This window comes from Falco naumanni, chromosome 1, assembly GCF_017639655.2.
Source record: "Falco naumanni isolate bFalNau1 chromosome 1, bFalNau1.pat, whole genome shotgun sequence".
Taxonomy (NCBI): domain Eukaryota; kingdom Metazoa; phylum Chordata; class Aves; order Falconiformes; family Falconidae; genus Falco; species Falco naumanni.
In genome coordinates, this window is record NC_054054.1 from 32,334,294 (window position 1) to 32,358,657 (window position 24,364).

Consider the following 24,364-nt stretch of genomic DNA (forward strand, 5'->3'; position numbering starts at 1 on the left):
TCATTATGGCATCAAAAGAAAGAGTATTAAAAATCGGCGTCTTCAGAAACTCACAGTGAGCTGTAAAGGGCTCATCTTGGATTGGTAACAGGGACTTTGAGTACCCTGAGTTAACAGTTTCGGACATAATTTGCACCACAGGGAGTGGTTGTCAATGCGGAGTGATTTGCCAACAATAGTTGCTGGTGAAATCACCCACGTAGATGTTCTTGCCACTTCCTTGGGAAAAGAATGTGGTATATAGTCTTTGCTAAGGACGACAGAGAGGAGTCACTGACAGAGACATAGCAGGTACCTCCCTTAATGTCAACAATTACCTTGAAGTGAAAAGATCTTGTAAGACGCTTTCCATTTACAGAGACCTATGCTTCAGGTAAGGAAGTGTAATACCAAAGGCATTACTTCCCCCCAGCAGCTCCAGGGTGTTTTTCTGTTTTGCATGGCCTACAGAGTTTTGTATCAATTTAAGCCCCCCTGCTCTCCTGGCAGTGATACAATTTTATATTTTTTTTCTGAAATAGTTCAATTGTCACAAACCCTAATACAGCTGCAGTTGCACTGTATAAAAGAGGGTATTTTATAAATGCTTTATACATGAAAAAGAAATTTTCCTATGTGGAAATAGCCATCTAATTCAAGTGGATAAACTCTATTAGGAAGAACTGTACTGTTTCAGTTAACTGTATAGCATTTTTCAACTATACTGTTAAATTTTCTACTTTGTGATTGCTAATGAGAAGTGCCATGTAAGTGATGGATATCAGTGCAAAAGTTCTGCATAGTTGAGTTTTGTGTTGATATATATACAAATCTTCATGTGTCTCTTGTGCAAAACTTCAAGTACAGAGGACATGAGTAAATGCTTTGTGACTGTTTCCTCTACATGTAAATATATACTCTTAGCTTCCCTCCCCAGAAACCTGAGGACCAATATAAAATGGTTGTGCAGCATGCTTGTCAAATCTAACAGAAGGGCAGCCCCTTTTTCTGATGCGATTTGTTTCTGTACATAAAGTTTTATGGGGTCAAGAGCAGTAAGATTTAGTTATTTTATCCCTCTCAGAACTGCAGAGGGAAAAGATCTCTCAGTAGTTGAAAGAGAGGACATGCCAAGTAGTAAAGAGGAGTGCTTGAGGCAGGACTTGAAAGTAACATGAAGTAAAGGATTACGTTTCTTTTTCAGGTATCTTCAAGAGAGATTAAAACAACTTCAAGAGGAAGTCAACCTTCTTAAGTCTAATATTACTAAATATAAGGTAAGATCCTCTCAGTGTGTCATCTAAACTGTGCTTCATCGGTCATGGAGATTACTGTTCATTCTCATGTTCGTATGTATTTAAAGAACAAAATTGTGTCTTAAAAAACCCCTGCCATTAACATTCTGACACTATTAGTATGTATACATATTACATGCTCAGTCTTCCTTGTAGGCTTCTTAGCTGATGCAGTGGAAAGGGATACCCATTAAAGGTATTTTGAAAAATGAATTAAATACCTTTTTTTAAGTTTGGGGCAGCGTGGCGGGGTGATCAGCCTTCCAGCCTGCTAGTAGGTTATAAGTACCTGGTCACACAGTGTGTGGTGAATGATTCCAGCTGTGTTGCCATCACAGGCAGGTCTTGTCTCCCTGTTCCCTTATGGCCATGCTCGCTCTTCATGTGTCTTAATGATTGCTAAGTCTTAATTGTTCTTTCATTCCTGGGTTAAGATACATGCTGTTTTGCGTGAAACCTTCAGGACTGAATCCTGAATCCTAAGAGCAAAATATTCTTGCTCTTCCCTGAAGTCAAGCACTCTATTTTCTTCTGCAAGTGATTTTGGGGTGTGGAAGGGCAAGGCTGCTCATCAGGGCATGTCTTAGGACTGTCAATAGGACTTCTTAACCATTTAGTTCGTTATGAAACAGTCACAGCACTAATTGCTTTTTGTACATGAGGAAAGCTTCTCGAAGTGTTAAGTTCATTTCAGTGTCTATTTACACTTACAATTTGGGTCTTTCGGAGTGTGCGTTAGTTTATTGGTGAGAACTGAGCATCTTGGTGGTCTGGTGGGTTTGACAGAACTGTAATTGTTTTGGAAGAACTGGACTTCTGTAGCAGGATCATTCTGCTGCTAAACTCCTGAAAGTCAGTATTTGCAACTAAAACAACTTCTAGAAGCTCTGTGTTTGAGCTTTCCCTTTGAAGGCTATCCAAAAGAATGCTGGGAGAAGTCTTGATTTTGTTTCCAATTGATATTCTCTACAGGATACTGCAATTCACTGGCACTCAGCAGGTTTTTTAAAAATAGGCAAGTCTTAGAAATGGACTAAGGGGAGTGGGTGGGAGAGACTATAATAAAGTGGTTGCAATGAGACAGAATGAGTCTTTGTAACATTTGTAATTTGGCTGGAGAAGAATACTCCAGGAGAGCCACACTCCCATAGATTACTATGGGAGTAAGTTGTTCTGAGACCAAAGTCCAAAGTTCTAGCTTCTTTACTCCTAATGAAAGCATTTGCTGGCTACTGTTTTTCTAAATAAGGTATTTGTTGTTTCCTTAGAATGCACTAGAGAGACGGAAAAATTCAAAGACTCATAGCAGATCCAGTAGCAGTGCTCTGACTGGAGTCCTGTCTGCAAAGCAAGGTATTACATAAATGCAGCATGATGTTGCATATCTCATTGAATTCCTTCCATCTTAACTCTTAATTTCTGCAACCCTTTCCTCACCAACGAAACCAAAATCTTTCCTTTCTTTCCTGTTTATTATTATGTGCTAATTTTTGTTCTTTTCTCAGTTGACCTGACAATATAAAATTTGCCTTTTGAGTACTGTTTCTCCTTTTGTTACTCTGTGGCCATTCATTCTCTCTTCCATCAGTTTGATTTATTTTTTTTTTTTTTAAAGCTCTAAACTCCTCTGCAACTTCAACCCTGACAAATCACTTCTTTATTCATCTCTGCTCTGCTAACAATGGCAATCATAATTCATATTCCAATGAAAAATAGACTGGATGATAAAGGAGGGGCCCCAAGTCAGATTTTCTGCTACTGTTCTTGGAAGCTTTTACATTTGTATGTTTTGCAAGAAATCCTTTTGACCCATGTTTCTTCACAGGTAGCAAAATGGAGTAATCTCTCTTTCCTCCTTCAAAGGAAATATCAAGATTGGGAAAGAAAGGGGAAGAGAAAATTCTTTGAGCCAAACAGTAGACCTGGCACCCTACTGTTCAGGTGTTGGTGTATTCATACACACACAAGATCAGTAGTATTTGTCATGGTAGACTGAAAGTCGCTTTTTTGTTTTTGACTTCTCTTCTGTCCTCTTCTCCATGTACTTGCAGATAATAGGCAGAGCCAGATTCTAGTTACAGAAGTTAATGATACTAGTAAAATTCCTGATGTGGTTGAGAGGTGTAGGCTCTAAGCTGCAGAGGAAGAGTTCACGAGTGACTGTATTTTCACATCAGTCTTAAATAACCTGAAGGATGTAATAATTCTAAAAGTAATATAAAAGCTTCCTCGTGGGCTTATATTTTAATGTAAGCGGGAGAGAAATGATCAATTTTTTTACCAATCTGTAGGCATGTAGAAGAATGAGTTTGTTCCCTCGTGAACAAAAAGAATTTTCCAAAAGCAGAATTAAGTTAACATAAGATCTATCTTCCTGTACTTATGCTGGCAATTGCTGCTGAATAACGGTCAGCTTAGGAAGCCACCATCTTTATGCCAGCTAGAGATTATGTTCCTGGTCTTTTGGTTTTGTTTGTTAACTGAAGGAAAGAGATACATATTCATTTAAGTAATGAGAATAGTTCTTTTATGCTAAGTAAATGTTTGTGTCACAACTCTGTGCATGAGAAGCCAAAACTCATTTGTGTTTTTGACATTATAGTTCAAGAGTTGTTGTCGGAGGATCATGGATGTAGCCTACCAGCCACACCACAGTCCATTTCAGATCTCAAATCACTGGCCACTGCATTGCTGGAAACTATCCATGAAAAAAACATGGTCATACAACACCAAAGGCAAACCAACAAGTAGGTAGCATGACTTCTAAGTAAAATGGAACTTACCGAGCTATGGAGAAGTCATAGATTTGTGGTAGTTTCAGTGAAATGGGAAGGAAGATCCATCTTCACAGGAAATTCATTGTCTTTGTTAACTGGTGGGTTCTTTAGTTTTTAAGATCAGGTATGTGTTTAGAGAAAAGTTACATTTTTGAAGTCGTGTCTGGGCTTGATCAAGACCTGCCTGCCTCCGCTTGGCAAGGGTTGGTTTGCTGCGCAGCTTTAAGACAAACCATAATAACATGGGGTACTTCTAGCAGGTAGTCTGTAGGGAGGGCTAAAGAAAAGCTGTCAGGAGGAAGGAAGTGCTTGAACTGGAGGGGAAGATACATGATAATTGGTTGTTAAGGTAGGAATTTGCTAACGAACACTGGTGGGAATAGTAAATATTGCATTTAGGAAAGGAGCTGAAAAGATTTAGTATAACATTTGTCACAGGCTAGTGGCCTGTGTGTCATACAAATGATAGCTGTTTCTCCTATAGTTACTTTGCCAAAAGTTGTAGGAGATAAACACAATTGGACTGCTACTATGTGATTTGTAAAAAAAAATCTGAGCGGAACTTTGAAGAAGAATTTGTTTACTCTTAGCTGTTCTACTTATCAGTAGAATTCTTTGTCTTGCACGGCTCCTGTCATGGCAGAATATAATAATTTTTGACACATTTTCTGACATTCTGATATTATTGTCCTTATACAGTGTATGAAAATCAGAGCTAGGAAGTGTTCCTTGATTCTGTGCTCGGTTTTTTTCTGTCCCCCCCCCCCTTTTTTTTTTTAAACACTGAGTCACTACTGGTAATCAGAGGTTATTCAGGCTTCTCAAAAGCACATCAGGACCAGATGCCAGAAACAGGCAGACATCTTTCATGAAAGGAAGAAGTAGTACTGAAGTAAACTGTATTGCACTAGAATAGATGATTCATTTTGACAATTGATAACTCTGCTGCTAGGCAGACTCCATTGCATAATTCTTAGCAATGTGGCAACAGAAGTGGAGGAGCAGTTTATAGCCACTCTTAGTACTCTTGAGAAAGCAAATGCCTAATCAGCTCAAGGGAGACTAAAGTGGTGAAAATGAAGCCCAGATCTAACTGATGGCAGCTCAGTCAGTTCATGTCTGTGTGTCACATAATGCAAGAGGAGCTCCTGCACTGAGCAGTGCTAATGAAGGGCTAACGCCTGCTTATTCCTTTCCTACTGCTAATATAACATCAGAAGAAAATAATGCAGAGAACATCTCTTGTTATTCCAGGTATAACCAATCTTTGCCTTTTACATCCTGATACTGTATCATTACCTGGTGTTGTAGTTTGCATACTCTTGCCTATAACTATAGCAAACATTTTTCTTAATTTTGTGTGTCTCTGATCACATGCAGTCTCTTGCATCTCTTAAATGTATCATTGTAATGATGGCTTCACTTTCTGATACCACTGTCTGCTTTCAGCTATTGAGTACAGGTTTTCTTGAGATAAGGTTTCACAAAGAGATACAATTCTTTTCTCTGTGTGCCCAACTGGTCATATATAGCCACAGGAGTTGAGATTGGATGTGTGCACAAACTAGTATTTGCCCAATAGAAGATCAAGTCTTAGAGGGAGGTGACAGTTCACATCTCTCCCAGGTCAGGAGCATGCTCAGGGCTGTAGTGTTGTATTCAGTTCAGGATGCTTCAGGGGGAAAAAAAGGGTGGTAAAAAATCCTGGGCGCATTGTGTGAAGAGCCTCAGTGACACTCCTATGTGGTGTGCTCATTCCTTTTGTCACCTTTTGGCCTTAGTTGGATTAAAGAGGCTTTTAAGGAGCTGAGAGGAATGGGAACTACTTCAAGTAGAAACACCTATGACACAGAAGAGTTAAAGTGAAAAAGGGAAATGCAGGTGGGACATCAGGGGAAGACCATCCTTTATTTGAGGTGCATTAGCTGGTTGTTGGGCGTACTTATTTGCCGTGTAGAAAGTTACCAGTAAAGACTGCTGACTTCAGAAAATGGGGAAGAAACTGCTAACCTGTCAGAGAAGGTTAGAACAGGTCCGTCACCTGATACTGGTAGAATATGCATTATTTTGTTGAAGACATTCCTCCATTCAGAGTAGGAAGGTGAGAAGGATGTGGGGCTAGAGAGAATTGTAATGACAAAGGATTTTGCATAAATTGGAAGGTAGAAGTCTTCTCCTTCATCCCTCTGTCCTGTTTGCCTGGCTTTCCCTGTGCAAAGGGCATATTTGGAGGACACAGTTACTCTTTGAGAGTGTTGTGTGAAGAAAGTGAGATTTATTGGGTAAAGAACATGAGATCTTGGGGTGATTGTTTCATTCAGGGAAGAAGTTCTGCTTTTGTTATTTCATAGGTGTTTGACCTATTAGTGACTCTGTTATCAGTAAATGAAACTTTTCAGACTGTACGAACTTACTTTCCTCCAAACAGCTAACCTACTCTAAAATCAAAACCTCTTCTGTTGCTTGCAGATTGAGATATGGCTATATACATTTACAATAGGAGAATGGTAGATTTGCTTTCTGATTAACTGAAGCAATAACAAGGCAGCGGATTTTCTTTTTTAAGTAGATTTGAATTTGGATGTGCCATTGAAGTTGACTTTCTACTGCTAGACTGTTAAAAACATCCGTTGCCACTTGCTCTTGGAACAGACACACTATTATTATTGCCGCTTTCCTAAATATGTGGCATGATAAAAGGAGCTGTGGGTGTATGTGCCTAGGAACAAGTAGGCTAAATCCAGCCTTTATTTTCTTAGCCTCACTTTTTAAGAAAAAAATAAGTTGTTTGGGAAGAAACAGGTCATTTTCCCCAGGTGATTGGTAGCTACTACTGCTAAGTTTAAGTAATGTCCTATGTTTTTCCTCACAAGCACATTAGCTTAATTTGAAAAGGCAGTTGTAAATGATTTCTGTATGCAGTAATGTGTTGCAAGATTAAATAGTTACGTACATGCAAAAATAAACAGTCCTAACCCTGCCTAGCAAGTGGGTAAAAATCTTTTTTGCTTCTGCCAGTAATAAACCATTTATTAGATGTTCTTTTTAATGCAATTTGTTCCTGTAATTGCCAGCACCCATGCAAGCCAGATCAGTGTAGAAGCTGCTCTGCTGCTTAGACGTGTTGCACTAATTTTAACATTTCTAACTTGGGCAAGCTCGGTCATGACCAAAATTACAAAAAGGATTGTGTCAGTCTGTAACTGCGTAAATGTTTCCACATGATGTATAGAACTAGATATGTGACTGTGACAGACCCTATTTACAGACATTTGGGTGATTGTATCTCTATGAGGGTATATCTCTTCTGTAGCAAGATCTAAATTGAAAGTGAGATAAATGGAGCTCTAGAGCTGTAAATCAGCACAGCTCCCTTCAGATCAGAGCCATGTATGTTGGACAGCATGGGAGATCCAGAAAGGAGCTGCTAATTCTTGTGGGAGCATTGCTGCTGTTACATGAACAACAGATTTCTGTAAAACGTTATCCTGGAGGGAGGTTTAGACTAACTCCCTTGTTGCATTAAACATGTGACCAGAGGACAACAGAGAAAGGCTGTTGGCACCTTTGTCCGTGACATGATCCTTCTGTTTTAGTTGAAGGATCTAGTCCACTAGGGATAGAGATAAAAAAATAGATTAGGGAGTTTGGTGCTACCAACTCATGCAGCCCCTTTAAAAATGCGTACTGTTCCAGGCCACCACAGCACATCTGGAGGTGGCAAATTACCTGGAGCTCACAGGGGAAAAGGAATGAATGGAACAAACTGCACTCTGTTCAGGATTGCTTACACATTTCTTTTTTAACAAATATTTCTGTAAGAACTTGCAGCTTTACATAGATTTCATTTCTCCTGTACCTGTCTTCAGGTAACGTGGTTTGAAGCAAACTAGAATCAAACTCATCAGTGAATGCATTTTGCTCTTTTCCTGAATGAAAGGAGCAGGGTTAAGTATCGTCCTCCCTTTTTGCCAGCCATTGTTCAGAGCTGCAGAATGATCCTTCTATGTGAGAACCTGCACCAAAGGTTAAAAAATAGCTCAGCACCTCTTCTGAGGATCCAGTACGAATTATCAGGATATATTTGCTCCAGAACCTTTAGAAATAGTGTGGTACAGCTGATAAATGAATCACGGAATTTAAGAGAAGCAAGAGAAAGGTGACTTTGCTATTGTTGTCTGAATAACAAGAGCAGTAGCAATAACCGGACTTGATGCAGAGTGTTGTTTCCTTCTGTGATATGGCTAGCCGACAGGGAGGGCACTATCCTTCCCCCATTTTCTGCCATGAAACTACTGGTGAACTACTTATGAAAATAATCAGGATTTTTTCTTTTCCTGGCAGAAGCGGTAAACTTGTGACCCCTTTGTGGTGACAGTCATTAGCCAAATCGACCTTGTTTTGTCAGCTCCCTGCCTGAGCTAACATGATGCAGAAGACTTGCATCATCTCTGTCTGTTCCCTGCTTCTCTAAGCCAGGGGAACGTCAGGTCCTTCAGCTGACCCTTGGTGAGGCTTTAGACAGGGAGATAGAAGTGGGACCCCTGGCCCTCTGTGCGCAAGGTAGAGCCTCTTGAAGTTGCTCTGTGCTTTTCTCCATCACTTGTGGCTTTGTACTGCAGAGCATAGTTGCTGGATGTTGGGCCATGCACTGGGATACACAAATAGTTATTAAGGCTGAGTCTCTCATGCCAGACAGAAGCATTCTGGAAGTGAAATCTAGACTTGAACAATTTTGATTGTAATTGGAGAAGACAGTAATAGATCCATCATAACCTTGGTAACCTATTTGATTGCTGAGTTTCAACGGGGAAATAAACATAACTGCTCCCAAATGTCTTCTCTCCTCTGCTTGTAAATGTGATGCACTGTTTGCTTTCTAGTTGATACACACCCCTGTACCTTTCAGTGCTTTCTTTGAGATTTGTTATACGCTTTGTCTTTTACATCACTCTCTCATCTTGATATTTTTGTAATCTTTAAAATACAAGGCTCATTGCAGAGCCCTCACAGTAGAGAATTGAAAAATACTTAGTCCTTGTTAGTCAGTTTGTCTAGCCCCTTTGGTGTTTGCTGTTCTTCATGTCCTTCCCAAATTCTGCCATCTTGTCAGTAACGACATTCCCAGTATGCTCAAATGTCTGCAGCATAAAGCCCTCACTGGAGAGCACACAGTGCAGTATTGCAGAGCTCTGGTGAGCACGGGAAGATGCTCTTGCCGTGCTGTGTTGTGATATGCAGCTTCTCCATTCAGTTCAAATTTAACTGACTTGTCCTGTTGCTGTAATTTGATGAATAAAACTTGCTGTCCATTATCTCTGCTGTCATGTTTAGAACTGCTGTCTCTTCTAGGTTTCTCACTCTGTTGAGTATTGTTTGAGATTTACTTAAAGACTTCTGACTCTAGGAGACTTGCTGTGCCTCTGAGAGAAACACTTTCAAAAATTCTTTGGAAAAAAGAGCTTTCCTTGCAAGATAGAAATCTCTCATTTGATCTGGGGAGAGAATTAAGACTAAAAGTTAAATCCTGCAGGAGAAGTAACTGCAAATAGTGTTTGTGTAGGAATCAGATACAAAAGAAGAGATGACCCAAGAAATGCAGTGAAAACTAAGAGTGGGTGATAAAGACACTAAAGAGCTTGAAGCTTTTTAGTAAAGTAGAAAACAGAGTTCAGCACTAAAAGCAAAGATGTGGTAGAAAAGATATTCCTTGCCATTTTAAGCAATCTTAGTGATAGAGAAACCTCTGTGAACAAAGGACTAGGCCAGAATTGTGTCTTAGAACTTCAAAATCAATCTAGACATTGTATTGAATTTTCTGGATTTTGTCTTCATAGCTTTTATCTTCTGGTTTTAGCTGTAGATAAAGTAAAAGTAACTGGGAAGAGGTATTTGCAGGCAAAGAAATAGAAACATTGTGAGTTACTGTTCTTTGTCTTTACTGAAGGGCAAAGGTTGAATGTCCAGTACATCCTAGACTTTTTCTTTTTTTTTTTTTTAACCCATGGGCTAGATTAGACAACTGTATTTAATTTTCTTCTAACTCTGGGAGAGGATGTCCATTGCCATTAGCGAAAAGGGATGATTGCATACAGGTTTACTGCACTAGTTAAGTAATAAGTTAAAAATTCAACTGTAGTCATGTAAGCAATTGGGCTTTGGTTACCTTAGTATAACGCAGAATCTCACCTCAGCTGACTGTCGCTGGCTTCTGTTTTTGTTTTCTTTTTCCAAAGAATTCTAGGTAATCGAGTGGCAGAACTAGAAAAGAAATTAAGAACTTTGGAAATTGCTGGCTTGTGGAGTCTTCCAGGTTAGTAGAAATTCAAGAGAACAGCTTGCATTATTTAGTTTTCAAGGGTATATTTGCATTTACAAAAAGCTTGGCTATAATTTTTTTAATGACAGTTATTTTATGAATGTGCTATTCAGCACATTTGCAAAATTAGAAACCTCTAATAAATGTTAAGTTGAAACCAGAAATCACTAAACTCTTTAAACTCCAAGTCAGATATATACACTGGAAAAAAAAGAAAAAGCTTTTAAATACTGGAAATAACCAAATTGGCTCCATAGTCTGCAAGCAAAAAAAAAGGGAACTATTTCATTTAAACAGTTGTATGAAATGATATATAGGATATTGGCCATTATGTTTTTCAACAAATGTTATTTATTTTGTACTTGTTGTCACTTCCATGGATTTTATTGCTGTATTTTTAATGTTCTTCTGTAGAATCATGAACTCTGAGAAATTGGAAATGTAAATGGTCTTAAATTTTCTAGTCCATCTCTCCAGAACAGTCTTATTCCCTGTAGCATCTTAAGTATTGTATTTGGTTTTGAATTACTCAAGTAATGGGAGATTAATCTGCTTCCTAATAGACCTCACTGTTAGGAAAATATGCAATATTTAATTTACATTTACTTTTTGCTTCTTTTCTTCCCATTACACCCAATTGTGTCATCTTTAACCACTGTAAATTATGCTACTCCATTGTTGGTGTTTGCATCATTAGGCTTTGTTGTTTACAGCTTCCTATCAGTGCTACTGGGGGTGGGAGATAGCGTGATTTAGGTTTCTAGTGTTCTGGGTCTGTGTTTTTACCACCTAACCTTTACATCTAGAAAAAAGCTGAAGAGACCTTGTGACAAACCTGTGCTGTTCAACTGTTTAGCCTGATGTGATGTATTTCCACTTTAGTTTGCCTGTTGTAGGCATTCTCGGTCACCCTTCTGGAACTGGCTGTCGTCCTGACACTTTCCAGAACTGAAGGTCCCAAATTTGTTTCTGGGGCTCACTTACTTTTCAGTTAGTCACCTAACGTAGTGCGTTTGTCCGTCCCCCCCCACGTACTCCAAAAGATGCAGGTGAAATATTTGTCTAAAACCCTGCTAATGCAGTTTTGGACATTGGTACAAATGTATATCATAAACTCACCAGTTTAAGGTACTGTAGGATTTATTTTTCAAAAAATTCTGTTCTACGAAATTCATACACTAATAAATGCAGCATTTCTGATCTTTGAAAAATGCGTTAAAAAAAAGAAAGGAGCAGCGGGGACTTGTTGCACAATTGTTGGTCTCTGTAGGTAAGGCGTCACATTAATGTGTATACAATAACAACTGTCTCTTTCCTTCCTTTCTTTTGCTGCCTGAAGGCCTGAGCTACAATGTCTCAGTGGGATTTGGGAGTAGGTTCTGCTTAACATATATTTTTAGTAACTGATTTTAGCAGTACGTTAAATATTGTCACTGCATGTAAATAAACAGAAATACTACCTCAACACTTTTATATCTGACAGTGTAAGATGTTCAGTCAAGTGAGTTAGATGACCACAAGAGAAACAGACGCTGTTCTACAAGACAGTTCCTTTAAATTGAGGAAAACAATGAGAAAGGATGATCTTAAGTATATGTAAAGGAATTTTACACTGGATTGCGAGTTCTGTTAAGCCCCTTTGTTGACTTGGTGCTTGTCTTCTAATTCAAGCGTGCACTTTTGTTTCCAAGTGCATTCTAGTCCCAGGGTAGTCAGAAAAGAGCCTTGCAACACCTGGTGGGTCACCAATTTTCCTTTCAGAGCATGAAAAGCTTCCACTCCATAAAACAGCAGCATGTAACAAATAGCACAGAAACTACCACAGTGGACTCTGCACCTGAATATTGACTTGGGTGAGAGACAGAACATGGAGAATATCTCATCTAGTCGGTCTTAAATCTGGAGAGAAAAAAATATTATTTGGTTATGAGTAGAATTTTTTGTCATTGGAAAAAAACATGCAGATGAAAGCTGATGTTCAGTCTAGCACAGAAAGAAGCGCACATTATAAATTGCAGGTTTTTAATCTGAAGTTAATGTTCCTACTTAGGCGTCATTGTCCATATAACATTTATAACATCTCCTGTCACCATGATATTAATATCTTCCAAATGTTGTTAATAAATGATGCTGTTAAACTTTATCCTATTGAAGAAAGAGCTTGACCGCCTTTAATTTTTTGTTAGGTGACATATTTGTCATCTGCTTTTGAGCAATGCATGAGTGAACTCTGGGGAAGCTAAATCAAGAGGAAGTACATATTTAATTTTTGAAATGGTGAAATTGGTAGCATAGCTCATTTCTGTAGAAGTTCTGCCTAACCACAAACTTTAGCTTCCCAGGTTTGGAAAATGAGCCTTACTTGAATCACTTGCGAGGTTCATTGTTGAAAAGAAAGCAAGCTTGGACATAGACTTGGCTCTGATTTTCTTTTTATGAGCCTGCTTGCCTTGAGAAGGAAGCAGAGGATGTGATGTTCACAGAAGCATTTAATTCTTTGCTTTGTCTTAGGTATGCTGAGATTCAAATATGCATGCGTAATATGTTAAGTGTATTCAGTAATAGTAAACACCACCTTATTCCTCTCACAACTTGACATACAGAGAAATTATTCTGTATTTTTTTAAAATCTAGCACTTCCTGAAAATTCCAGATCTCCACTGAAAAAAAGTCTTAAGAAAAGAGCTGACCATGACTCAGCCTTTTTCTGTCTGGGATGATAAGAAAGTTTCGGTGCTGCCTCTTGCTCCACAGTAATCGATGTGAAGCAGGGGCAAGATCGAATTAATGGGCTCAGCAGCTGCCCTGGGTATAGCCAGTTACAGCAGTGCAGGGTGCAGCAGAAGTTACAAGAGGATACCCAACCCTGGAGAAGAAAATGAAGAATCTACAGCTGCTGAAAACTTATTTGTGTACTTATTTTGAGATCTGTATACTTTCCACTAAATTCCTTCAAAAGTCATTAAATAGAGGAGCACATAGCTATATAAGTTACAAAATGGAGCTTACGTGGCAGGTAATTGAAATTCCCTGTGCGTAAGCCAACTTCAGATCATGATTCACAGAATATAGTGCAGCAATACCCCCATGTCCCTCCTCCATGAACGGGTGTTGAGTCACTGTTAATGTATAAATGTACATAGGACTTTTTGGGCGACATCTGTTGCTTAGATGGGTGGATACTGAGTTTAGCTTTATTTTCTGTAACCAAGTTAGTTTGCAGAGAAAAATGTGGAAGTAGATGTGTTTACTGTGTAAATACTGGCTGGAAGTCAAGAAGTTTCTTTTTTGAAGCTTGTCTTGGCAATCTTCAGGGAGTTTAGCTCAGGCTTTACTTCTTTTATTCCAAAAAAAAAAGGAAAACAAAAGTCCGCTTTCCACTTTAAAGTCACATCCCCCCAATTTTTTTATTCATCATGTTTTTGAATTTTACTTCCTCTGTTGGATTATTTTGTATCTTTTTGGATATGTGGCTACTTTTGACGGTGTATGAACATCTGTTGGATGTTTTCATACCACTAGTTCCCTGTATGATTATTTCTTCTTCCAGCATAAAATTCTTCCACTGTTATTACAGGAAAGTGCATTTGTCTAGGGGTTTTTGCATTTTGAAATAGCCGTCAGATTTGTTTTGCCTCCCTGCCCCTGCTTTTTTCCCCCCACTTTAATTAATTTTGCCTTGCACTGGGGGCGGGGGGGTGTGTGTGTCTCCACCTTAGTGTTAATTAATGCTACTTTTTATAACTTGCTATGGTGAAGGCAGAATTCTGATGCATAGTTGACAGGGGGATCAAAGCTTGAAAAGATCCAGTTTCAAAAGCAGGAATTGCATTCATATTGCTGCAGTGTATACCCCAACATGTTAAGGTATAAGAACATCATTAATACCTTCAGGATCAAAGTATTTACAGCCAGTGCTTTCAAAAGTATTTAGGGATTGGACTAGTCCAGTTAGACTCCATGGGAACAGCCTGACTTTCATTATTTCTTAGTAGGTACCAGAACTTTCTCAGAGCTGGATTTATTCTGGGTATCTCCTGACCTGCTGCTCTGTTGAAAGTCTTTGTCTTGGATGGGTGATTAGATTTAGGATGTTGCCTTAAGGTGAAACGTACAAACAGATTTAGAGGGGAGAAGTGGTTGTTACATAAATGTCCGTTCTTATGGAGATAAATAGAGCAGTAGCTTGCCACCTCCCCAGCCATTACTTATCGGTTGGCAGTTGTTCTGGAGGCCACACAAACACCACACTTAGCTGATCTTGCACATTTCCTGCCATTTCCCCTCTAGGTTTAAGGTAGTGTCAGTCACTAGAAACATGAGCATCCTGAACAGTGGAGGACTTCCTAAAGGATCTGCAGGTGTTTCTTTCTGTATTGCTAAAATATTTAAAGACTAGGCATCTACAGCAGAGTCCTCAGCTGAAGAGTTTCTTGCACTATTTTGTCTGCAAAACTGCTGGAAAATTGCCCTTTTCCATTTGGTTAAAAAAAAAAGTTGCTCAGAAATGTTTTTGGAATTTTCAGATTAAAATCTCTCCTGTTCCCAGCAATGTATGCTTGCTTGCTCCAGCAGTTCTTAGTTACGCTAAGTTTCAGTATTCTTTTCTAAGGGACCATTGCAGGATAATATGTGTGTGAGTATGTAGTGTAAAATTGCACAAGTGGTACGAGCAGGTTCATCGTTGAGGCAGAGTAATAGAGAGTAAACAGTCAGAGCTGAACACTTGGTGGTAAGAGCATGCAAATGATCCATTACTCTTTGTAAAACTTTGGGTATGATCTGGTTGTTAATATTCTGAATTGAATGCTAACTGCTAATACAATTTGCTGCATACAGCACCTGGTCTTTCAAAATCTGTCCTTTGCTCAGTATTGCAGGTAAAAACAAACACCTCTTCTATATTTGACTTGCATATTCCAGCTCCAGTACAAACTATTTTTTTCCGTGCCGTAGAAGGATCATTTGAGATGCTTTTCTTGTTCTGTACTTTTCAATAATATTGCAAAAAAAATGTAGGATATGTTTGAATATCATTAGTGCACAATGGATGTAATTGGTGGATTGATGATTCTAACACTTTGGTTGTTTCAGGTGGAAAGGATACCATAACATTCAGTGACCCAGCCTTACCTGTTATACAGCGGTCCAGGTCACCATTGTTAGCGTTTACTGATAAGCCACAGAAAACTGTAATACAAGGTGAGCACCTGGAACGTAAGGAACATGATGAGAGCTGAGCACTCATTTCTTTCCAGAGAAAAAGTAATAAATTTTCATGCTGGGATAGCAGAATGTGAAGTTTCAGTGGTTACAGAGGTTGAATAAGTCATCCACAAGTAAAATGGATAGATGGTCCCAGTACAAATAGCAAAGAAATGACTGAAAAATGACTGTTGAATAGATTGCACAGGGCTAGGGACCGGGTCTTACACCTCACAGAATTTTCCTGCCAGATAACTTGATACTGTGAGAGGTTATTCATGCCATCTATGTTACAATTAACTGTCCCCTGCTCTTTTTCCCTCAGTTAAAATGCACAGTAGGAAAGCGTTCCGTGGAACTGGCTTAGCACTTTCCTGCATTATAGCTGGTATCTAGATGAATGGCTTCCTGATTGCACCCAGTAAATGGAAATACCTGACTCGTTTTCCCAGAGAAATTGACTGCTTTTTTTATAGTCTTGCATGTGTTTTGTTAAAAATCCTTCCCCAATAGCAAGCTTTAACATCTCTACAAAGTCAAGCTTAACTTTATTTGGCAGTAGCAGAAGATAGTGGTTTGCTGATAACTTTGATTTATTTTTTTCCCCACTTCAGTTTTTTTATAATGGATGGGAGATGGATTATTATGCTTGCCTATCAGCATTTGGATAAGCTCTTTAATGGGCATAACATTTTGGTATGCCCAGATCTTACTCAGCTAACCATGAAGCATCATAAACAATTTATTTGTTAGTCCTGAAATTAAATAGATTGTGGCTTAATTTTGACTTTATTATCCATGTCATCATCTGATAAAACTTGACAGCCAGACTTATCATTTTTAATAATCTTGATCAGCTGATATTTTTGCTAAAAATAGAGTGAAACTATAGTGAATATTTCTCCAGTGAGTAATAATAACTCATAAATATTAATTTTTGGCCTGCTTAATCATTGATTTTTAATTAAATCTGCAGTTACTGAAAGTATTTACTTGGTGGCATTGTGCTCTTTCCTTTACGTATTTGTCCTAGGTGAGGTTGGTATTACAGTTTTGATTAAAGCTGCCTGTCAAATCTCATCAGGCCCTGTTTCTGTTGCTTTGTAACACTGCCAAACTTAAGCTCTGGGCTGAAGCTTTCCATGCCGTGTTTTCTACTTCAGCTGATGTTTTTAGTGTCAGCCAAAGAACTTTTTTGTGTTAAATTCTGATGACCACGTGTTTCAGGGTTTTTTTTTCCTTTTATTCTTTTTTTCTTTTTTTTTTTTTCAAACATGCAAGCATTTAGTTTATAATTGAAAGAAATTTGAAAATGTTTCCACCCTGAGAAAACAGGCTGGAGGTTCCACCCCATTCTAAACCATTCAGTTTTAAATCTCACCTGCTAAAAACGATGAAAACCAAACCAATGATTCTGTTGAGCTTTCTTCAAGCCACCAACACTGATAAAATTCTGTATGCACTGTTCCTTCAAGATAATGTAAGCCCAGAGGGAACAAAACCTGGAGTAGAGAGGAAAGGAGGGCTAAGATCAGGACTCAAGTGATGGGAAGACTAGAGTAGATGGGGATTGACAGTCGAAGGAAGACTGGTCGAGCAGAGGTCAGAGCACAGGAGTAAGGAACCAAAATGCTGACAGTGAAAGCAAGGTGTAATAAAGAAGGCTGAAATCTGGATGAGTAATGGACAAAGTGAGTGTAGGGACTGGATAAACAAAGGGATATAGGGCAGGAGCAAAGAGCTAGGCAGGGGAAGGGAAGAGTAGAAGAAAACAGCCTTGGAGAGAAGACAGACAAGGATTAGACCTGTGGCAGTCATGGGAACAATCAGCTCCCAGTAGGTCATCACCCTCTTTCCTCCTCCCTATCCCAAACAGATCCGTAACAGAGCCAAAGTCAGTCACAGAGATCCTGTCGTTAAACTGGAGTATGTTAAGAAATTACTGTTCTACCTGCACAGACAGCTTGGTTGTTGCCTTTGCATGTGGCCCGGTATACCGGATAACCTGTAGTGAGAGCTCAGACAAAATTCATAAACAGGGCCAACTTGTCAGGGGCATAGATGAGCGCATATATACTACCAGTTGTGCGGGGGATGCCATAGCTTCTAACCATGGGTGGAGCACCAATAGCTCCTTCTGTTGCTCCACATCCTTCTTCTGAAGGATGCTTGGGGCTGCCATCTTCCCTTTGAAGCCTGGAAAGGCAGCAGCGTGTTTTCAGCTGTAGGGCATGTCCCTGTGCTTGGAGTCGCATGGCTCCTCTGCAGCCAGCAGCTACATGAGTGATACACTGAGTCACCTTTTGTGCCACTCAGCTTAGAGAGTGACTGGCTGCTGTTGAGTCTGAGGAGCTTGGCGCATATTGCAGTTTTTCATCTATACAGTATACACCTCCAAAATCTGGGGGGGCTTGGCAGCTGGGAAGAATGTAGGAATGTGTTCATCAGCCTTTGTTTACCAAGGATCCTTGGTTTAAAAGTATTCCTGAAATAAAAACAAAACCACTTTTATTTTCCCATTAGTTGAATGATCGGTTGAGTGAAAACAGTTGATAAGTAGAATAGCAATGAAATCCTTACGTATCTATAAATACTAGGCCTGATGTCACGTTGGGTAGCTATGGTTTTTTAAATAGTACCGCAGATATTTGTTGTCTGTTTGACCCGGGAAACGGTTTTAGCTTTTGCACTAGCGTACATTCTTCATCGGAACTTTCTGTAATACGTCAAATGTTGCTCTCCTTAGATCTACAGATAATCAGAGGACTTTTTCAGGGTTTTTTTTTAGCTAATCTATCTGCTTACCCTGGTCTCATCAAGGCCTGTTTTAGTCTGTACTTGTTATCATTGGTTCAGTTAAGCTGGATGGTAGGAGTCTGTAGGATATACTGTGCAGTTCCTGTGTGAAGATGCATTATGACATAGTACAACCATATGAATTGAAGACTGTCTTGTGCCACAAATCTCGCTTTATCCAATGCACAGGATGGCATAGATTGTACTTGAGCAGTACAGTTGCTAATAAACAACTGTTCAGGTTTTTTTCCTCTTCATTGTTGAATGCATTGTTCCTGCTGTATTGCCTGTGTGCTATTTCAGGCATTCCCTGAAGACAAAAGTACTGTTTTTCTAGGAACTTTTCACTGGTGTTACAGTGCTTTGAAACAGTTTATCTTCAGAAAATTGCAGCAAGGTGCCGAGATGGTGTTATCCCATTGTAGAGAAGGGAAACTGAGGCACGCAAGGAATAAGGTAGAGTCCCTGCTAATTTTGAGGACCAATTTGAGGTACATAAGTTTTGGCTCTTTTTGGAGTACTTTGAGTATGTGTGTTGAAATATACAACATGAGCAGAGCAGTACTGCAAATCAAGCTCCTAGGTTTCCAGCTGAGCGCTCAGATAATGAAGATTAGATCCTGTGGGTGATCACCTTTTGAAAGTTAATTTATCCCTGCCTTTTCCACAGACGTAAATTCCAGCTCTTCAGAGTAGCATTCCTGGCTTCCTTAGTGGTAGTAAAAGTGTCTGTTCCCTTTGTGCCAACCCTTCTCTCACTCACTGGGCAGCTCCCAAATTACAAATGAGGCGGGTCTGACAAAGACAGTGGGCTCCTGTATTGCGTAGCTCTGGTCCTCCAGCAGCCAGGCTGCCCTGTGCATTGCACGAAGCAGGATTCCTGCAGGAGAAAGAGTAAATGCTCATATATTAAAAGATAATGCATCTGCATGAGAAGAGTCTTTTTAAGCTGTCAATGCAGCCATGCTCCTGGCATTTCCTGATTTTCTTTCTTGACTTCGCAAGCTTATTTTCGATGAGGCTTTTTGTCCTTTACATGGATGGGGACAAATTCTCTCCCTTTAACAAAGCTGTTTGTTTACTCATTGCTGTTTTCTCTACTCTGACACTTTGTTCAGTGTTTGCCTTTTGGTATAATGGTATATTTAAAATTCTTCCACTGCTGCTTTGTTTTATGGTGTTACCCAAATTAGAATAATCTTTTATGTTAGGAGAAATTTGCAGGACCAATAATGAAACGTCATTATTGGATGAAAGCCTGTGGAAAGCTCCAAATGAATGAAGCTTGTGTTACCCTAAAAGTAGTAGGGATGTGGGGATTAATGGTTAAGCTGTGCCAAAATTTTCTGTAGGTGGAGTGCCTTGCTTACAGCTGATACTCCTTGGAAAATTTGCCTGACTGCTGTTCGGCAGTATGGCATTGACTATGACTCTCTTAGAGTTGTTGGTGCGAGGGAAAAGACAGGCTGCAAAACAGGGCCAGATCCAGCAAGAAACCGAGTGTTGATTGCTTATCATCTAAGAAATGGGTCTAGGATGGGATAGGGGATCGCTCTTAGAAATTCCTTACTGAGGTAAACATCTCTGTGGTTTGGCACTGGTGGTGATGGTCTTCAGGTCAGACATATAATAAATACCTGTAACTGACTAGAGCATCTCGCTGTTCCATTTCTCTTTCAGCAGAACAGAAGGGAGAATGCGATGAAACTTGTGCTGTTGCAAGTGAGTCCCTGGCTCCAGAGGGAACAAACTTAAATAACGGAAACCAAAATAAACATTTTTATCCTTCATTACCCCAGCTACCTTCTGAGGAAGAAGAAATAAACAAGCTTGGAAGTCAGATAATTAAACTGACAGAGCAGGCAGTTGCAGAACTGGAGGGGAAAAGAGCAGGCACTTCTGCAGGGGAGCAGATCACGGTGGTTGGAGCAGAGCTTAATGGTTCATCTGAGGGAGAGTTCCCACTTTCCAGCCCTGACCCGTCTGACCCCACAGATCCCTCAAACTCGGAGAACGAACAAACAGCTGAAACTGAGGCCCTGAAAGACAATGACGAAACCTCAGAGAGTGATTGTGAAATTCCAAATGAAAGAGGGGACCGAAATAGCACCGTGGATGTGGTGCATATTGAGGACCCTGGAAGGCACGGAGGGCTCAGTGTTACAACTGCACACACAAATAACAGCTTTGAGGAGCTCCCTGAATCTGAAAACAAGAAACCATCTGATCCTGCTGAAAACTGTGAATATTTGGATAACAGCTTGGCTTGAGGTATGAAATCCAGGCCCTCGAGCATCTCACTGTAATCCTTTTGCAGTGTCTGTGCTGCTACGAATATGATTGGTGAAACAGCGTGTCATGGGCGTGATTTTTACATTGAACTGGTAGTGTTTGTCAAAGGTGTTTTTCTGTTAGTTTTGGCTACAGTGTACCAAAATTACCTGAGGGAAAGAATTAGTGATGAGGTTTAATCATGTTAGGGCTTTTTTTAATGATTTTTGGTTTTTACATAGATTGATTGCAGTAGTGTAGCAAAGAGACCAATGATAATGATTTATCATATTATCACTAGCCTTCTGTAACACGTATGGTCCTAGTGCTGGACTGTATTTTAATGTTTTTAATCTTCCAAGGATGAAAAATTTGGAGTGATAAACTGAGAAGCATCTTAAGGCTGCGAGCTTTTGCTTGTTTCTCAGACTGCGTTCTGTTTCTCTTTCCATATAGTGATGGGAAATCACATACTTAGAATAAAATCAGTTCCCTTATAAGAAGTTTCTGAAAACCATTGCTGCATCTATATCGTTTCTCGTTACAAACCTTTATATCTTCTGAACTGTACAAAATTTTTCCTTCCCTCTTCCAGCTCATCTCATGAAAATGCAGGCGATTATTTCACCAGATACCGAGAACCCAATTTAATGAAGCCAGAAGTCTTTCTCTGAGAAACAGCAATGCTGTTCCAAAGCAAGGGGAGCAGTAAGAAGAGAACCAGTGACATCTGGTCCACCTACTTGGCACTCTCGGTTACTAGAATTGCATTCCTCAACTTACAGGAGCTGGAACAGCCCTCAGGCTGAGTAACCGGTGGTAGATTTCAGCCTGCTCCATCTGTGCCCTCCTTTTTAAAGGAATCTGTGTCTTTTTTATTGTCTTGTGTTTTGGAATTAAGGATAACTCTTCCTTTCCTCCTCGTTTCACCGGTCTATGGTGTGGTAGGTTTACTTGCATCGTTGCTGCTTTCTTAAACTTCTTCCCTTGTTGATGTTTAGTCATAGGAAAACATTCGGATAACTGGGGAAAAGGGAGGCTGCTGTCTCATTCCCTAGCTTGCTGCTGATGCTGGAGCTGTGCCACTCTGCTCCTGGGAAGGCAGCGACAAGGGAATACTTAATGTTGAAGTTAGCAGCTGTAGGAGAAGGGGAGGCATGTCCTTCCTCTCCTGTTTGTAGCATAAGGAATAGTCTCTGCAGCTGTGGAGCTTCTATGGGCCAGCAGCCGTCAAGGCAATTTTTCTGCTGGCTTGGGACCTAATTGTCTGTAAATGTTCATTTCTCACTCCTAGAACTTGAAACCAATCAGAGAGAATTAAATCAAATTTAATAAAATACCACTAATAAAAAGGAAAATCCCTCCCAGATTGAGTACTTCTTTGACAAATAACTGCCAGCTGCAAATTTTTACAGCCCACTTGTCAGCTAGTGAATAAACAGAGTTTATATTAGCAATACTGACAAACTCGTCTGTATATGGAAGATGAGCTAGCAGGTGCTGCCATAATCAAGGTGTCAGGGTCCATGAACAGTTTGTATTCAGCAGAAGAAAGACTGTATGTAAATTATTACATATAAGGAATGATAGTGGGAAGGTGAAAAATGTAGCTTGTCTCTGTTCTCATGTGTTTTCCCTAGCAGGTGCATCCATGTAACCCTTTCAGTGGCTCTCTGCAGGCAATAAAGCCATTCTGGCAGTGTTCCTCAAATACGTTTCCTTTCTCTTTAAAGGTAATTTGGCATTGCAGCATTTCACTGATATTAAGGAGCAGTCCTAAGGAACAAAAACCATCTGTATATTTAAGCATATTAGGAACATAAAGCAGTAAAAAAGTTTTTCTTTCATTATCCTGATCACAGTTTAAGCTCCTCATCACCTGAAAACACAAGAAGAGTTTAAGGATCTGAAAGATTGTTATGCTGTTCCTGTTAATTGCAACCGACTGCGTTATTGACTCATTTAGTGACAGTACTGACAAGTCCAAAGAGAAGTAGCTGCAGAAACAGAAATCTCCAGGAGAATGTAGCAGGACTTTTTCCTTTAGTGCTTGAATGTCACATGAAGTAGCATTTTATTCAAGACTTGTTCTTTTCAGTCTCTCACAGACTAATCCTGCACAGAGCTAAATATCAATGCAGTCAGAACTGAGGCAAGCGAGGAAGAAGGTCAAGATTTCAGGCAGCTGAGCTCAGAAATGTTGAGGGCGTTACACTGTTTCCCTGTCCTCTGCCTTTCCTGACCCACAGCTGTGTGAGTTAGCATTTTGCTCCGCGTCTCTTAACAGCCACTTAACACTGTAAATTAATGAAGAGCTTGGTGCAAAATTGAGCAGGTAGAAGCAGTGCTGGACCAACAGCTTTTTAATGCCTCATTCATTGATTCTTTTTAGCGTGTTTTATCTGTGAGAACATAGTGACCCAACAATTAGGATATCTTGGTAATTATTCTGACACCATTTTCCCTCTTAGATGCCATTTTTATATCTTTGCAATCATTAAATTCCAGTAAGATATCTCAATCTCTGGAAACCTCATTTTTAGTGCTATATCCCTGCTGCAGTACTGTCCCACTCCTTTCTGTGCTAGTAAATGTATATTCTAGCTGTGTTTTTAGCCTTCTCCCAGCAACAGAGGACTTCAAAGCCAGGAGACTTGTAAAAACATCTTTGCTGCACTATGTGATAACTAATTGAATATTCTTGTCAGTGTCTTCCTTGGATATTGCTTTAATTGATATTGTGCCGTTAGAACGATGATTCCCCACCCCCCCACCCCCCATAAATTAATTAGCATTTTGTTGTGGAATGAACACTACTTCAGGGTTGGTTTTTTTCCTGGGGGTGTGTGCGGGTGTTGGTGTTGGTTTTCTTTGTGTTTTTTAGACTCATGTTCCCTTTAGGACTTTAGAAATGCAGAAGTGACATCCAGACATATAAGCCTTTTTGGTGTTGGGCTTTGGGGGAGCAAACTGGGAAGGGATAGTTGTAGCAGGGGTACGGAGAAGATGCATTTCGCAAACTGATTTTAAGGAGTTTGTCTCGCATAAAAGTGAATTGATGCATTATCAGTGAGAAGGATTTTATTTGAAAATATGATGTGGTTATTTGAAAAACAACACACTGAATTTGTAAAATAAGTGTGTGAAAATGACAGATTAAGAAGCATCTTTTAGAATGTTGCTTTTTTTCTAAGTGAGGCTATTTTTAAGCATATGGGAATTTGTATAATAAAGACAGTGGAATTTCTTTAATCCCTGTGAGCTCAGGAATGTATTTCAAAATCTTAACTAAGATTAAGTTGAAAGTCTGCTACGTTTCTAAAAGATAGGATTTTGTTTACCAACTTCTGTTTTGTAGTTTTACTTTCTAAATTATGCAGTTTAATTTATTTGCAAACTTCTCTTTTGTTGCTGCCTGGATTAACTGCACAACATGGTTAAACTGTATTAATACATTTTGTCATCTTTAATAAAAACATTTCCTGATACGCTTGTTCTGCCCGCTTGTTTCCTTTTCTCGGTATCAGATGAATGATAGTCATGAGGTAATGTTTTAGTATTTTCAGTGAGTTATGCTAAATTTAAAAAATAAAGCTTTATTGAGAGAGAGTTTTAAGTCTGATAATTTTCAGACTTAAATCTTTTCACTGTCACTTCTCCCAGTCTAAATTGACTGATTTACTTCCTACGGTTTTGTATGAAGAAACACACTCAGGTTCTTT

General features: G+C 39.4%; 1 protein-coding gene across 6 annotated transcripts in view; it reads left to right on the forward strand.

The window, feature by feature from the left end:
- The window catches only part of CCDC149 (coiled-coil domain containing 149), a 51,960-nt gene extending 27,830 nt beyond the window's left edge, over positions 1–24,130 (forward strand). For 2 of the 6 annotated variants that reach the window (XM_040588216.1, XM_040588232.1), the window contains exons 7-14: positions 1,184–1,256; positions 2,543–2,627; positions 3,877–4,021; positions 10,288–10,364; positions 11,710–11,742; positions 15,465–15,572; positions 20,052–20,642; positions 21,238–24,130. In XM_040588216.1, coding sequence (XP_040444150.1) covers positions 1,184–1,256; positions 2,543–2,627; positions 3,877–4,021; positions 10,288–10,364; positions 11,710–11,742; positions 15,465–15,572; positions 20,052–20,641 — 1,111 coding nt within the window. In that variant the 3' untranslated portion in view covers position 20,642; positions 21,238–24,130. The remainder of the gene's footprint in view (positions 1–1,183; positions 1,257–2,542; positions 2,628–3,876; positions 4,022–10,287; positions 10,365–11,709; positions 11,743–15,464; positions 15,573–20,051; positions 20,643–21,237) is intronic. The other 4 variants (XM_040588224.1, XM_040588241.1, XM_040588249.1 and 1 more) reach the window with 4 other exon arrangements.
- Positions 24,131–24,364: the final 234 nt, after the last annotated feature.